The sequence below is a fragment of the Stegodyphus dumicola genome, chromosome 11 (genome assembly GCF_044657685.1).
Source record: "Stegodyphus dumicola isolate Sdum_Otavi_A_Nest chromosome 11, ASM4465768v1".
Lineage (NCBI taxonomy): Eukaryota > Metazoa > Arthropoda > Arachnida > Araneae > Eresidae > Stegodyphus > Stegodyphus dumicola.
Window position 1 is genome coordinate 45,625,760 of NC_140778.1, and position 14,912 is coordinate 45,640,671.

At 31.3% G+C, this 14,912-nt stretch overlaps 1 protein-coding gene across 3 annotated transcripts in view; it reads left to right on the forward strand.

The window, feature by feature from the left end:
- The window catches only part of LOC118192865 (uncharacterized), a 56,081-nt gene that overhangs the window by 1,553 nt on the left and 39,616 nt on the right, over positions 1 to 14,912 (forward strand). For 2 of the 3 annotated variants that reach the window (XM_035363888.2, XM_085826635.1), the window contains exons 2-3: positions 6,996 to 7,046; positions 13,114 to 13,173. In XM_035363888.2, coding sequence (XP_035219779.2) covers positions 7,020 to 7,046; positions 13,114 to 13,173 — 87 coding nt within the window. In that variant the 5' untranslated portion in view covers positions 6,996 to 7,019. Of the gene's footprint in view, positions 1 to 3,304; positions 3,570 to 6,995; positions 7,047 to 13,113; positions 13,174 to 14,912 lie in introns of those variants that run through there. The other variant, XM_035363889.2, reaches the window with a different exon arrangement.

Consider the following 14,912-nt stretch of genomic DNA (forward strand, 5'->3'; position numbering starts at 1 on the left):
TTACATCTACATGCTTATTATCTGTGAATTTTTACTACCATATGCGTAATATATTGTTTTGTCTGCTAACTTGAATTTACATGCACTAAAAATCACGTTTACAAAATATCACGTTTGCGGCTCGGCTCATCGCCGATGAACCGCGAGCTTGGCGAGTAAAAATGCAACGGCGCCAACATTGTTCTTTCCCGAAGCGGCAACGGGTTCTCTGCGGATGAAAAACCCACATTGTACTTTAGTTTTTAAGTATTTAGTTGAAGTTTTCTTGGCTGATCTTTACAATATGGTAACTGGTAGTTTGGCGACATTTTGGAGGCGATAAAGGTTACTACCTGGGACTTTGGTAATAATGTGAGCAGTACTCAGTTCCGATTACGCATTATTTTGCGTGAGGGAAATGAGAGATCATGGGATATGTCATGTGATATTAATGGACGAATTACGGTTCTTTAATCGGGAAAAAATCTGGAAATTTTGTATTTAGCTTTATTCTGTGTTGTGTGAAACAGTGTTTGTTAATTTTTGGATCCCATGGCCCTAACTAAAGTGAATTCGAAATGGGTATTTAGGCATTGTGATAAAGAGAAGTTTGCTTTTTATTTAGCGGAGGAAGTATGGAGGAAAAATTCGCAGAATAAATCTTTCAATAATTTTATTGAATGAATTAGAAAAGTGTATCCGCCACGTAATCAAGATTCTGAAGAAGATTAGGTAAGTTAGTATTTTTAATTATTTGAGGATATTATTTTTATGCATTGTTCTAAATGTAAGATGGAAAGGATATTGGTATTATTGGGAAAATTGTTATTAGCAATGATTTAGTTTAAAGTAATTAGGATTGTAAGGTAATTTTTATTAATTTAATGTATGTGCTCATTTATATTTTAAGTAGTGTTTTTGAATTTAATTATATTTTAATGAAATGATAGTTATTTTGTGAATTTTATGTTTGTAGGAATTTGGTATACGTTTTAGTTGAAGTATACGTGCATGGAAATAATTTAAATATCTGACACTAAGTATTTGTAATGGTTGCGGTATGAATTCGTTGGTGATGTTTATAATATAATAGATGATTTAGAGGTAAAAGTTTTTGGATATTTTATTTATTTTATATGTGGAAATGTTCATATTTGGAAAGGGTAAATACTTTTTCGCGATCATGTAATTTCATATATGTTCTTTTTACCGGGTTTAAAGATTGAGAAAATTGTCATGTATTTTCGTGAAATTTTTCTAATTTATGAGAAAAAAGCAGTGTACATGGATATAGTGAAGAGTGTGCGCAATGCCATTTTTGTGCAATTCTGGGATGTTTTTTTAAGTAAAAATAAGTCGACGTGTACATAGTTTAGTGATATTTTAATTAAATGATAGTTATTTTGTGAATTTTATGTTTGTAGGAATTTGGTATACATTTAAGTTGAAGTAAACGTGCATGGAAATAATTTAAATATTTGATACTAAGTATTTGTAATGCTTGCGGTATGAATTCGTTGGTGACGTGTATAATGTAATAGATGATTTAGAGGTAAAAGTTTTTGGATATTTTATTTATTTTATATGTGGAAATGTTCATATTTGTAAAGGGTAAATACTTTTTCGCGATCAGGTAATTTCATATATGTTCTTTTTACCGGGTTTAAAGATTGAGAAAATTGTCATGTATTTTCGTGAAAATTTTCTAATTTATGAGAAAAAAGCAGTGTACATGGATATAGTGAAGAGTGTGCACAATGCCATTTTTGTGCAATTCTGGGATGTTTTTTTAAGTAAAAATAAGTCGGCGTGTACATGGTTTATGTGTATGTGTTATTTTGAAAAACACGTAAGGAGTATGGTATTGTGCACTTTTTCCCAATTTTGCAGTGAATATTTGTCATGATTAAGCAGTTTTGTTTGATAAAATTTCTAGCATAAGTGTAATTCGGCTAGTAGATTGTTGGAAGAAGTGTTCAGTAGATAAAAAGAAAAGAAACACGTCTTTACTTCGTGAAGACAAAATGGCGGCGGGGAAAAAAAAATAGAGGGTTGCTGTAGGAGAGTTGGTTGCAAAATTTTCGCCAAAAAATCGCCAAGTTACCATAATGTAAAGATCAACCGTTTTCTTATACACTAAAGTAAACAGTGCAGTTGATTATTCTGTACATTTAAGAGATGAAATTATACACTTCCTTTTAACATTAGAAACAAAAGTTGCGGAACAGCTTGAGTATAGGACCCCATTGGTGATTTTTTGGCTTGGCGACCAGAAATGTCGCCATGCCATGGAAAAGCCATTAAAATTGAAAACACAAATTAGAAAGCAAGTTTTAACCAGAAAAAATTTTAGAATATATGTTTAAACAGCAAATTTGAAGGTACATAAGTAAGTAAGTAGGTGCACATTTTAAGTAGTAATATTGAAAATACAAGTTTAGCCTTGTAAAAGCAGTTAAAATTGAAAATAGATGTTAGAATGCACATTTTAACAAGAAAAATTTTAAATACATATTTAGAATATATATTTAAACAGTGAAACTGAAAATAAATAAATAAAGGGCATATTTTTAGCAGTCATAATGAAAATACAAATTACAAGCTGTAAAACTGAAAATAGGAGCTCAGAATACATGTTTAAATTAAAAATATGAAAATAGGAGTTAAGAATGCATGTTTAAATTAAAAGTAAAGTAAAGTTTGAAAATACACAAGTACATGGAGGCATATTTTAAGCAGCAATATTGAAAATGCAAGTTTTAAGTTATCAAACTGAAAACAGGAGTTCAGAATACGTGTTTAAATTAAAAGTAAAAGAAATGCTGGAAATTTAGTAAAGTTTACAAAATCATGGTAAAAATTTACAAAAAAATCCTGTTTAATCTTTGGATTATGGTAACTTGGTGTTTTTTTGGCGACCAACCCTGCTACAGCAACCTGCTTATTTTTGTTTGGACGCCATTTTGTTTTTATGAAGTAAAGGCAATTTTTTAAATTTTTTTTTTTACTCAACATTTTTTTTACAACAATCTGCTAGTCGAATTACGCTTATGCTAGAACTTTTATGGAACAAAAGTGCTTAATCATGACCAAAATTAGGTAGAAATTGGGAGAAAGTGCAGAATCGCAAACTGCTTACCGCGTTTTTAAGAATTACACATACACGGAATCCATGTACACGTCAACTTATTTTCACTTAAAAAAACATCACAGAATTGCACAAAAATGGCATTGCACACACTCTTGACTTTATCCATGTACGCTGCTAAAGTCCTAGCTAGTAACCTTTATCGCCTTACCAAAATGTCGCCAAACTACCTATTACCATATTCCAAAGATTACCAAAATCCTATACTCTGCCCAATTTATGTCCTTAACAATTTCGAGAAATTTGTTGAATACATCAATATTTTGCTCCTTCGAAGAAAATTACACTTTCCAGTTTAAAACACATGGGAATGCGACAGGGTTCCTGAAGTGGAGTATTCTATAATTAGTAAATTACCAGAAAAACAACCGTCCAAAAGTGCGCCAAGCCAAAAATCGCCAATGGTGTCCTATACTTAAGCTGTACCAAAGTTACAATTAAAGTAATAGAAAGTACTTGATATATATGTTTTTAATAAAAGTATTCTTAAAATATCAACAGTTTTCCTTAATGATTAAGCTGATTAACTCAAACTGAAAGCAACTATTTTGAATTAACTATGCTTATTTTGGCCAAACAGGTTGGAATAAGATGTTTATGCAGTTATCTATGTGAAGCATAGAGAACTGATTGCAATATAAAAACAAATATGTTCTAAATTTGTCAGAAATGTTAATTTGGATATTTCTTTATTGTAGCGGCCCCTCAAAATTTAATCACTAATTAACTGAGATGTAACATGTAGCAAGATTTTTGACAAGATATCTTAGTTGGTTAGCGATTTGATCTTGGGAGCCATTATAATAAGTAACCAAATTAGGTACGTTCTGATTATTACCAGCAGAGGCGCTATTTGCTGTGATCCTTATATTTTGCCCATGTCACTTTTTAAATAAAAGGATACTGCCACCAAATGTTTTCTCTATGCATTTTTTTTAAAGAAATAATATAGCAAATGCAAATGAAAGGATGTTGCCAGCAAATGCTATCACTATATAACATAGCAAATATAAAAAAAGTGTGTGGCAACACTTAACACTATATCAAGAATTCTTAAGATGAGCTGTTTTTAAATATTTTCTGATTTTGCTGTTGAGTTTTATGTGGCATAAGCATAAAGAAAGTGATGTTTGGTAAATAATCATGTTAAAAAGTAAAGTAATGGGTAAAAAGCCAGAAAAGTTATACAAATCATCTCAGTAATATTACTATCATGAACTGAGAAAAGATTGAAAAATTAATAGCAACATTTAACACAATATCGGGAATTCTAACATATGTTGTATTAAAAACTTTTGTGATTTTGCAGTTGAATTTCATATGGCATAAGTATGGAGAAAGGAATGCAATTAAGTTAAAAAAAGAAATATTTGTGATAGCAGGAGTGAGTCCAATAACAGATTGTTAAACTGGAAGCTCGATGAGAGCGTAAATCTTAGCAAACCCTTTAAGTGTGATATTAAAACCTGGAACCTTTCAATTTTTTCCCCTCTTTTTTATGTTTTTAGTGCTACTTGATTTTCATGGGCCTCATCATCAGAACAGCGGCAAGGTTATCGCAAAGTTTAAATTACTCACATATAATTTGTTCCTGTCATATATGTCCAGTTGCTTTTAATTTAGGATCAAAAGCCTTATCTTTCAAGCTTTATCACCAAAGGATTCAGCAAGTTTCTCTGAAACGCAGAGTTGCCAACTCTCCCGATTTCCGACCGTTCTCCCGCTAAGCTGATTTTCAACATATTTCTCCCAACTTTCTCTTATTTTTAAAATTTCTAACAATTTAGCTTGGCATAATTCTTTGTAACTTGCACCCAAAAAAAAAAGTAGTTTTGGGTGTCTGAAAGCACCTGGTTTTTCTCTAGACTGCATATAAAATTGAAATAGTTTCATCAGTGAGAAATTATGGCACGCTTCTGCTTTGTAAGTGTGAACATGTGTCTGAAAATGTCTTCCATTTCTCCAATGAGAATCAAATGCCATCGTGGTCATCTGGTGCATATTAACCAATGAGATCAAAGCAAGATTGAGGTTGTTAGAAAGAATATGTATTATTAAGAAGGAAAGCTTCTCCTCAACAGGAGTGGCTCCGTCCCAGTGTAGAAGGAAACAGCAGGGCCTGCGTGAAATATGTGGCCAAGGTTCAAAGCCGGCATCAAAGTTCGAAGGTTACGTTTATCAAGAATTTATAAAACAAATATCGTTTTAAATTTCTTTACACTTTCAAAGAGATGAAAATATTTTTTCGTGCAAGTAAATTAATTAATGGATTAGTTATTTTGAGCAAAAAATGTATGACAATCTGAGTGCGAAAAGTCAAAGAAGAGACGTTTTGTCAAAGAACGTTTCTTAACACTTGTTCTTCAATTTCCCGTACATATCGCAGAGGGGAAAATTATTGTCGTCAGGTTCCGTTGCTGAATCCCTTGACAAATTTTCCCTTCACTTGCCAGCAGCGTAATAGCAGATTGGTTTACATTACGTCTATAGAACCTTTCCTTCTTTACATATATGTTCCTTGGTTGTTATTTTGTTCATCTTATCGTTAACCTTTTAACTGTCATGCCCGAGATAATCTCGGGCACAGCACTGGTGTTTGAAAATGTCATGCCCGAGTATAACTCGGGGTAATTTTTTTTTTTTTTTGAGTGCATCGTATTGTTATACCCGAATATATATCGGGAGACGTTTATTTCGGCTTCATCTCTTTGTCAAACCCGACTGTTTCTCGGGAAAAGTTAATGTGTGCTCAATTCAATAGATGGCAGCACTCTACGGAAGATTTCAAAGGTTAGAGGTTAGACGTTCTTTGGTTCAATTTGACAATTTGTGCACCCAAATCATCAAAATAACTTAACGGGTAAAGGGTTAAGCACACGTGCTTTCGAGAAATAGTTTAAGAAATTACGTTATTTTGTTTTAATTATGTCTGCAAGAAGGATAAAATACTCACGTACTTTTCAAAAATCGTACACAGATGACTTTCCTTCAATTATTTCAAGGAAAAGTTATACATTTGTGATGTGTACCGTTTGTCATTGAAAATTTTAAATTTCGCACGGTTGATTCTTTACTTAAAAACCTTTTCTAGAGCGTCGCAGAAAAGTGCATCGTGTGTGCACACTGTATCAAAAAATACTTTTTGCTTTTTTTTTTTTAATTCTGATGCATTCATTTTTATGTAAAAATTCTAAAAAATAACTTCTGGGTCCTAAAGTGGCATCAATTCCAGGTATTCTCAAACTCTCATGGTGAAGGGCTGATGTATCAAACACATGTGTACACAAAAGCACAAGGACAACATAAGTTCTTTTTTAAAAAAAAGAAAAGTTAATTTTTTTCTGTAGAAACAAAGGACCAAAAAGTTATTAATGCAGAATGTACTGATTGCATTTAAGAATTAGTAACTGAACTTTCAGATATTACTTAGTAATTATTTAAAGTTAATTCATTATTAAAAAATATATTTTTATCATTTAAAAATCTTTTTGTTGTTGAGAGAAATCTCCAGATTTTTTAGTGTCGTATGTTGGTAAGTATGCCCTAATTTTCTGTACTAATTGTAGTGAAGAAAGCGAATTGTTACATATTATTGTTATTTAACTCAAACCACTGCAAGAATTTTGAATACATTTCACAGCTAGGTAAAGATTCTTAAACTAAGTGAAACTGTAGATCATTTTTCTAAAAATTTGTTTGGTTTTAATCTGAACATCTTTCAAAAGAGAATATTTAAACTTGTTATGAAGCAGTTGTTGAGACTGTATAGTGCATGAAATGGGCTAATGAATGCTACATATTTGTATAATCTGAAGTGCTGTATATATATATATAATCTGCAGATCTTTGATTGAACTGTTATTTGCAGGTTTTGTAAAGAGTTAATTTTACTATGGAAGGCAATGTCCAAATATCTGAGGCAAGTATAAAAATTTATTGTCTAGGACATGTGATGCCTGTTTTGATGATCATTAGGGCAATAATTTTATAATAGGAAATAAGTACAAAATTTGCTGTGTGACTGTATATTTTACATCCTACTAGTGATACTAACGAGGGCTTGCATTAAAAAAAGAACATAAAAAGCTTAAAATCTTTAAATTTTAGATTACAGTCTGAGTGTTTATTATTAAATAATAATGAATCTGTATGTATATTTATTAATTTGTTCCTCCCATTTTCAAAAGATAGTGTCATCTAGGGCCACCAAATTTGGAATGCATGTAGTCCTGCATATGAACATGTGGATCTTCAAAGCCTCAATTTTGATTTTTGTTAAATGTATTTTCTTGTGCTAGAAAGATAATCATTAGGGACTCTGACCACCTTACCGATAGAAGCCATGCGTGCTATAAATCTATAGTGTCTTAGCAGGCATGGGAGCACTTTATTTATGTCAAGCCAAAAGTCCTTTCATGTGGTTTGATGGTAAAGGGAAAGGGCTGGGAAATCCTCGGACATATCTCTTGAGGTGCTTTTTCTCAAAATGGGGTGGAACTGAGCAAAAGACATGCTGTCACCTGTATGAGGCTTATGCCAAATGTCTGGCAATAACGTGATAGTGTTCATGGATTTGTTCGATATGTCAGGCAAATGATACAACAGTGACAACAAACTGAATTAAGTTTTGATTAATAAACTTAGCAATTTAAAAGCAGTCTGTTGCCACTCGACAGAATGTCAGCATTTATGTCTCAAATTTTATTTAAAACTCAGCGATTTAAAAGAAACTCAGCGATTAAAAGATTTAAAAGAAATATGTTATAAGAAATATGATTTGTAATTTACTCAAATAAAATTTTTTTTATGTAATAGTGCACCAGTGAATATGTTTCAGATTCATTTTACTTCTACTAAAATAAAGCGACAATAATTATAAACAGACAAGTATAAAGGAAATCGGAAGAAAATATTTGGGTTCTCTACCTGAAGAAAAAATGCTCAGTTGCCCAGTACAAGAGTTACAAATTTTTATTTTCTTGGGACTTAACATGATGAACACAAAACAATATAAGATGTATTTATTCGTATTTATATGTAATCATGTTAATCACATATTCATTAATTTACTTCTAAAGTTTCTTTATGTTCAAAACCTGTCTCTATTTTTAAAACGATATAAATTTGGCTTGTGGCTCTCGAACGTTCATAAAATCAATCATGCAGCTCCCATTGTCTTGAAGTTCGGCCAATCCTGCCATGTAGTATATGGTATTAAACAATTTTACTATCATTTCAACAGAATTAAAAGCAGAAGTATGTATAGAGGCTTGCAATCTGAATACTCATACTAGATTTCATCATAAGTAAATTTTATGCTGCTTACTTATTAAAGCCTGTCAGCCATTGACAGAAATTTCGGCAGTAATCACCAGCAGTTACTGACTGCAGAATTCTAAAAGTCATGGTCATACATCATTGGTGCTTAATTGCATTTCTTGGCTGGGTCGATGGGATAATATGTAAGTACCAATTTTATTTGGATAGAGATAATAGCTTACCGGGAAAGCACATGTTAAATTTTAAGCTGTTTCTGACATTTTTATATCTTGGAAAACTGTAATCTCGAAAATTAAACTTGGGTAATTAAACTGAAGTAAGTAATTGTAGATTTTTTTAGTTATACAACAGAATTTTGCTTTGGGAAAATTTATATTTCTGTTAATTGAATTTTTGCTGTGTGTGGATATAATTCAAAATCATTCAAATTAATCTTTAAGTGGACTCATATTAAAAGTAATTAAGGTAATTAAGTAATTATTGTATTTACAGTTAACACAAGAAGCATTTGAATATTTATGTACAGTCAAAAGTCGTTAATTCGGGCACCCATAATCCAAACCTCAAAGCTACAAACTTTCTGCGCATGTGTTGCATTGACGCATGCGCGTTGACGCATGCGCTGCGGCGCGCAATTCGGAAGTTGATCTGTCAGCACTATCCTTATCTTCTGGGCAGCTGTTCTTATTTTATTTGGCTTATAATTCCTTACTAAATGTAGTATTTCATCTCGATGTACTCCGTCTTTGATATGATTTAAATCAAATTCCTCGTCATTATAATTCGCTTCCGATAGTGAAGAGGTTATTGAAAACGAAAATATTTCGATTGACAAATTAGTCAGTATTCATTGACAAATTAGTCGGTATTCTCGACACAGCAATTATAGGACTTGAACAGCGGAACTTTGTAACTGAAGAAGAAATTATGTCTGTTTATAGAATTAAAGAGAAAGTATTATCACATAAAACAAAACAACTTAAACAACTTAAGGCTTCATTCAATTGAAACAGCGATGATCGCTCAAACAGCGATCGTTGTATCCAGCATTAGCGATCACTTTTGAAAACGAGTGATTTTTCGTATTCATTTGAAACACTTCCCTACCATTCGAACTCATAGGGGTTGCCAGAGGTTACTTGATGCGCGATGCTGTTTGTCATGTGGTCGGAAGTTGCGTTTGTTTCGAAATAACCAATGAAAGAGCTACCAGATGTGCAGGTTGATTCCTCGTAACCATTCTTTAGGGTTGCAGTTCACGTTTGGTGTGCCATCTTTGGCTTTTCAGCGCTATTGTTTCAAAGTTTTATATATGAAAATTCTTCAAAGGTATTTTATTTTAATTCTTTTATGAAAACAGCTAACCTAAATGACACATTCCATTCACATAAATCATATACATGCGAAAAATATAGGTCAAGTAAGTTTTGCATACTGAAAAAAAGTGATTCAAAAGACCTTTTAAAGCAAAAGAAAAGAAAAATGTACCTAGTTCTATTAACAACTCGAAAAATACAATGTAATATATTCTAAAAGGAAAATTATATAATACACAATGATGTAGATTACATATATATTTAATAAATACATAAAACTCTATAATGACTCTAATGTTCATAACTATATAATAAACGCCAACACATATCACATTATGGTACATAACACTGCTATGAAAGGAAGAATTTTTAATTAGAAACATACCTTTTATATTTATTTGATAACATAGACGAATAAAATATAAAGATGACAAGAAGCTATGAAAACACGTTATGCAACTTAAGAAACAGTAAGAAGCCTTTTAAGTTATTGCAATATCATAAGGCACTGATTAGGAAGTAAATATAATTTTTTCATTCTTTTACATCAGTAATACTTTTTTCATTAAAAACTTTAGCAGTGAAAGCCAAAACAGATTTATCATTGGCGCCTCTGATGCAAGGTCACACAAAAATAAACTTGATTTAGCAAATTTCTAAAACATTAAAATCAAAAATAGTAAATTACAGTAACATATATATTTTAAAATTATTTTAATTACACATAAAAAATTTTCTGAATTAAATTAAGAATCACTGACTAAGCTTGTACAGCATTTTAAAACATATTTTATGTTGATACATTGGAAATAAATTGACAGTAATCGCAGTTAAATGAAAGAGCTGGAAATACAGTCTACATGATGTATAAATACAGTCAAAATTATTCGTTAAATACCTAAATTGATGCTTACCTTCTTCAAAATAAATATAAATACGATATATTAATGTTACTTTAAGGGAAACATTATATAATGCATAATTTCAATCATATTATCCAATGTTTATATTTTTTTTTTTTTTTTTTTTTTTTTACATTGGAGGCTGACTGACAGATTTGGCGACAATATAATAAGGTCAAAAAATAACATACGATTTTAAACCATGAATCCCGCATTAAAATTTAAATAAAAAGTGCACTTCATAGTTATAATCACGCACAAAATTGAAATCAAATGTATAATATAATTATTTAAACTTTGTCCTTTCGCGATAATAACAATAAAGAAAATCACATCAGCATCTACTTATCGCCGTCGGTATCTGTGTATTGACTATACACATTCTGATATTCATTTTGTACATATAAATCAGTTTGTCATTAATTAGCAATACTTAAATGATAATACACATTTCGCTGAAACATGCACACTTATTTTTTTAACAATTATGAAAACATACGAAGCTGAACTTACTTCAAAAGCGCACGGTCTTGCGATCGGAATCTATTCCAATGGACAAGAATTAATTACCCATTTTCTTCGTATTTCTTCATTTCTCGGGAAATAGAACATACTAAAGTTATTTCTGGAACGATATGAATAATTTGATGCAGTGCATCCACGCATATTTCTCTGAATTAGGTAGCAATCCATCAACACAAATGTAAACAACACAACGCTAAATCAATGTCCACTAGCAACAAGTGCACTTAATTTGGATACAACACAGATGATGTGTTGGCTGCCCTTGCTAGGATCCTTATACACCCTATACTTTGATATAAGTTGATGCTCACTCAGCAGATCTAAAGCATTTTCTTTAGCACACTTGATTTCTGTCCTCGTGAAAGCACAAACAACACAGCCGCCATATTGATTCGATCGTTTTTCGCCGAGGAATGATGGGTTCCAAGTGATCGCTATGAGAACGAGCGATCGCGAGCTCAGAGTGATCGTTGTGTTTCAATTGAATACCAAAACGGCAAAATCAATCGCAACTGATGACGTATGACGACTAACGATCACTAAATGTTTCAATTGAATGAGGCCTTTACATTGAAAGAAATGTTTAATAAAAAAATAAATATTAAGCTTTTTTTTTTTTTTTGTAAATTTTGATATTCTTTAGATCATAATTGTTCTTTATTTCATAAATTATGGTTTCATATTTTTAATTTTATAATTTCTGCATGCCATCTTACCAGATTTAAACTGATGATCTATAATCCGGAATCGCCGAAGTCCTGACAAGTCCGGATTAACGACTTTTGACTGTAATTATAAAAATATGGAAAAACTGGAATAAAAGTTCAAATGAAATATCTTTCTTAATAAGTAAAATTAATAACATCTAATGATTGCCTGCTTGACTTCTAGTATGCATATTAAGCAGCTTGCAAGAATTGCTACGAGTAGTTCAAGTAAAAGCCGAGTGGCCCCAAATGTTTTTTAATCAATACAGTACAAAGTCCGTAATCCGGACTTGTCGGGACTTCGCCGATTCCGGATTAGGTATTTTTCCGGATCATCAGTTTAAATCTGGTAAAATGGCATGCAGAAATTATACAATTAAAAATATGAAACCGTAATTTATGAAATAAATAGCAATTATGATCTAAAGAGTATCAAATTTTACAAAAAAAAAAAAAGCTTAATATTTATTTGATTACTTTATTAAACATTTTCAGTGTAAGTTGTTTCAGTTGCTTCATTTTTTGTGATAATACTTTCTCTTTAATTCTATAAACAGACATAAATTCTGTTCCACTGTTCAGGCCCTGTAATTTCTGTATCGAGAATACCGATTAACTTGTCAATCAAATTTTTTTCGTTTTCAATAACCTCTCTGTCACTTTCTTCACTATCGGAAGCGGTATTTTCTGGATCTAGAACCATACTGCAGATTTCGACGTCCATTAATTGATTGATGATTGGGGCATTGTCGTCGTAATGAAAACCTTCTGTTATATCATCTTCATTTATTACTGCTTCTCCATATTTCTTTACAAAATCCAATGACTAGAAAATTTCACCTTTAGTTTGTGATGTCTGAAAACCCTCAAATTCGCGGCTATCATCTTCATCGTCCTCACCATGAAATATGATAGCTGGCCATAAATTATGCCAAGCATTTTTTAATGCGTCTGGAGACACATCCTCCCAATGCGCATGTGCACGCGTAAAGCATACAAAAAAATGTTTGTGGCTTTGAGGTCCGGATTATAGATCATTCCGGATAATGGGCGTCTGAATTACGGACTTTGTACTATAGTAGTTTTGCAGATGTTTTGGTCCATTTTTTAATAGATCCATAAATGGTTATGACTGTAATTTTAAAGATGCAATAGTTAAGTTCATTGTTAAGTTTTGCTTTAATTAAAGTTTACTTACATTTTTTAAAACTGACATGTATCTGATTTGAGTATTTATGTGAATATTTTGTACACAGCTGTTACAACAATTAGAAGAATTGAAAAAGAAAAAAGCTCAGAATGTGAAGAAATTAAAAGTAAGTGTAATAAAACTAAGGATTTCCCCCATAGGTAAGGCATTTTTACTTTGAAATGGTCAAAAAATTATAACATTTCTCAAAATTCCTTCATTATTTCCCAAAATGGTTTTTGCTTTATTCATATATGTTAGAGTTAATAAAAAAATTAGATTTCCATGTATTGGATTGTCACTTGATACATATTTATCATATATATTTTATCTTAAATTTGAAAACATCACCAACATATGAAAAGTTGACATACTTTAGTAATTTAAAATGCAAATCTTAATTGTTAAAGAAGGATTATGTGATACATCTTCCTGTATATATTTTCCCATTGTTCTTCCCTAGTGCACATTACTTTGTTTCTGCTTAAAACAAATCAGAGAATTACAGAAATTCAACATCACTCACACTTTGGCAACATCAGCTATCAACCATACGGTCTCTTCATTGTTCAATTTAGAGATTTTGTGACAAATTCTGTATTCTTGCAGAAATTTTACCAAAGTTTCTTCCATTGCTGGCAAATTCCACAAGTGCGTAATATGAAATTAAATTTAAGGTAAAAAATACCACATATTGTTTGTAAAAACCATTGGAACTTACTTAGAAACGCATATGAAAATAGCGAGGTTATTTAACTGAAGGATTGTTATGAGCACCGGCTGCCGGAATAACGGTTATGTGAATGGTTGCCAGAGTTTTGCACATTAATTTATTCATGAAAATTCTGCAACTACTACTAAGGTGGCTGTGAATCATGCAAATACCAAAATCCATTGTTGTTGGTATACAGGGTTCGTACGGTCTTTAAAAGTCCTTAGGTTTTTTGGAATCGATTTTTGATCCTTAAAAGCCCTTAATTCTGACCAAATTCAGCAGGAGGTCCTTAATTTTAATCATCTGAAATTTCTGCCTTTTTTATGATTGCCATTTTGAATGTGAATTAGCATTTTGGACAAATATTTTAAATTATAGTTATCTTTTGAATGGGCAAATAGGTTGATGGATTATAATTTGTTCCTATTTCTAATATAAACGGTGGGACATTAAAGTTTCTGAGCAAGAAGTGAAACATAAGCATTTTGAAATTATTTTATTTTTTCGAATGAGGAGCTCTTAAACAACTTTTCGCTTTTGGAAATGTGAATTCTTTATTAAACAGTTCCAAATTTTGCGACTTATCAACATTTTGCCGATTTTAAGATCAGTTTCTATAAATAATTTTTAATTCGGAAATCTGGAAATTTTTCCATGATATTTTTTTAAAATGTTATAACATGGATTAGCCTTATTAAAATAATGCTAATATATTGAAATTGTGTTGATATTTGAATTTTTTATATGAATGCTACGTTACAACGTGTTACTCAGTCACCTTAGATTAAAATTAAACTGTTAGTCCACATTTTTAGTGAATTTGACTGTTCCCATTTAATTGGATCACCATAAGCTGTAGTTGATTTTCTAAGGTTTCTTTAAATAAGAAGTTTATTTAAACCTTTATCTGACTTTGTACTTAATTTCAAACATATCGATAATTTGCTTCATGTCTACCAGCGGTTTTGGACTATTTAACTTTTATCAGATCAAGTAAAACCTCATAGGTACGTAGTCAAGAGATTGACAAGTTACAAGATAAAAGACTCAGAAACTAGTGGGAATATTGGTTTGCATATTGAAACAAAATTTTAATTGTTAGAAAAGATGCTTAAAGAGAAGGAAATTGACATAAATTAGCCAGAATGTAT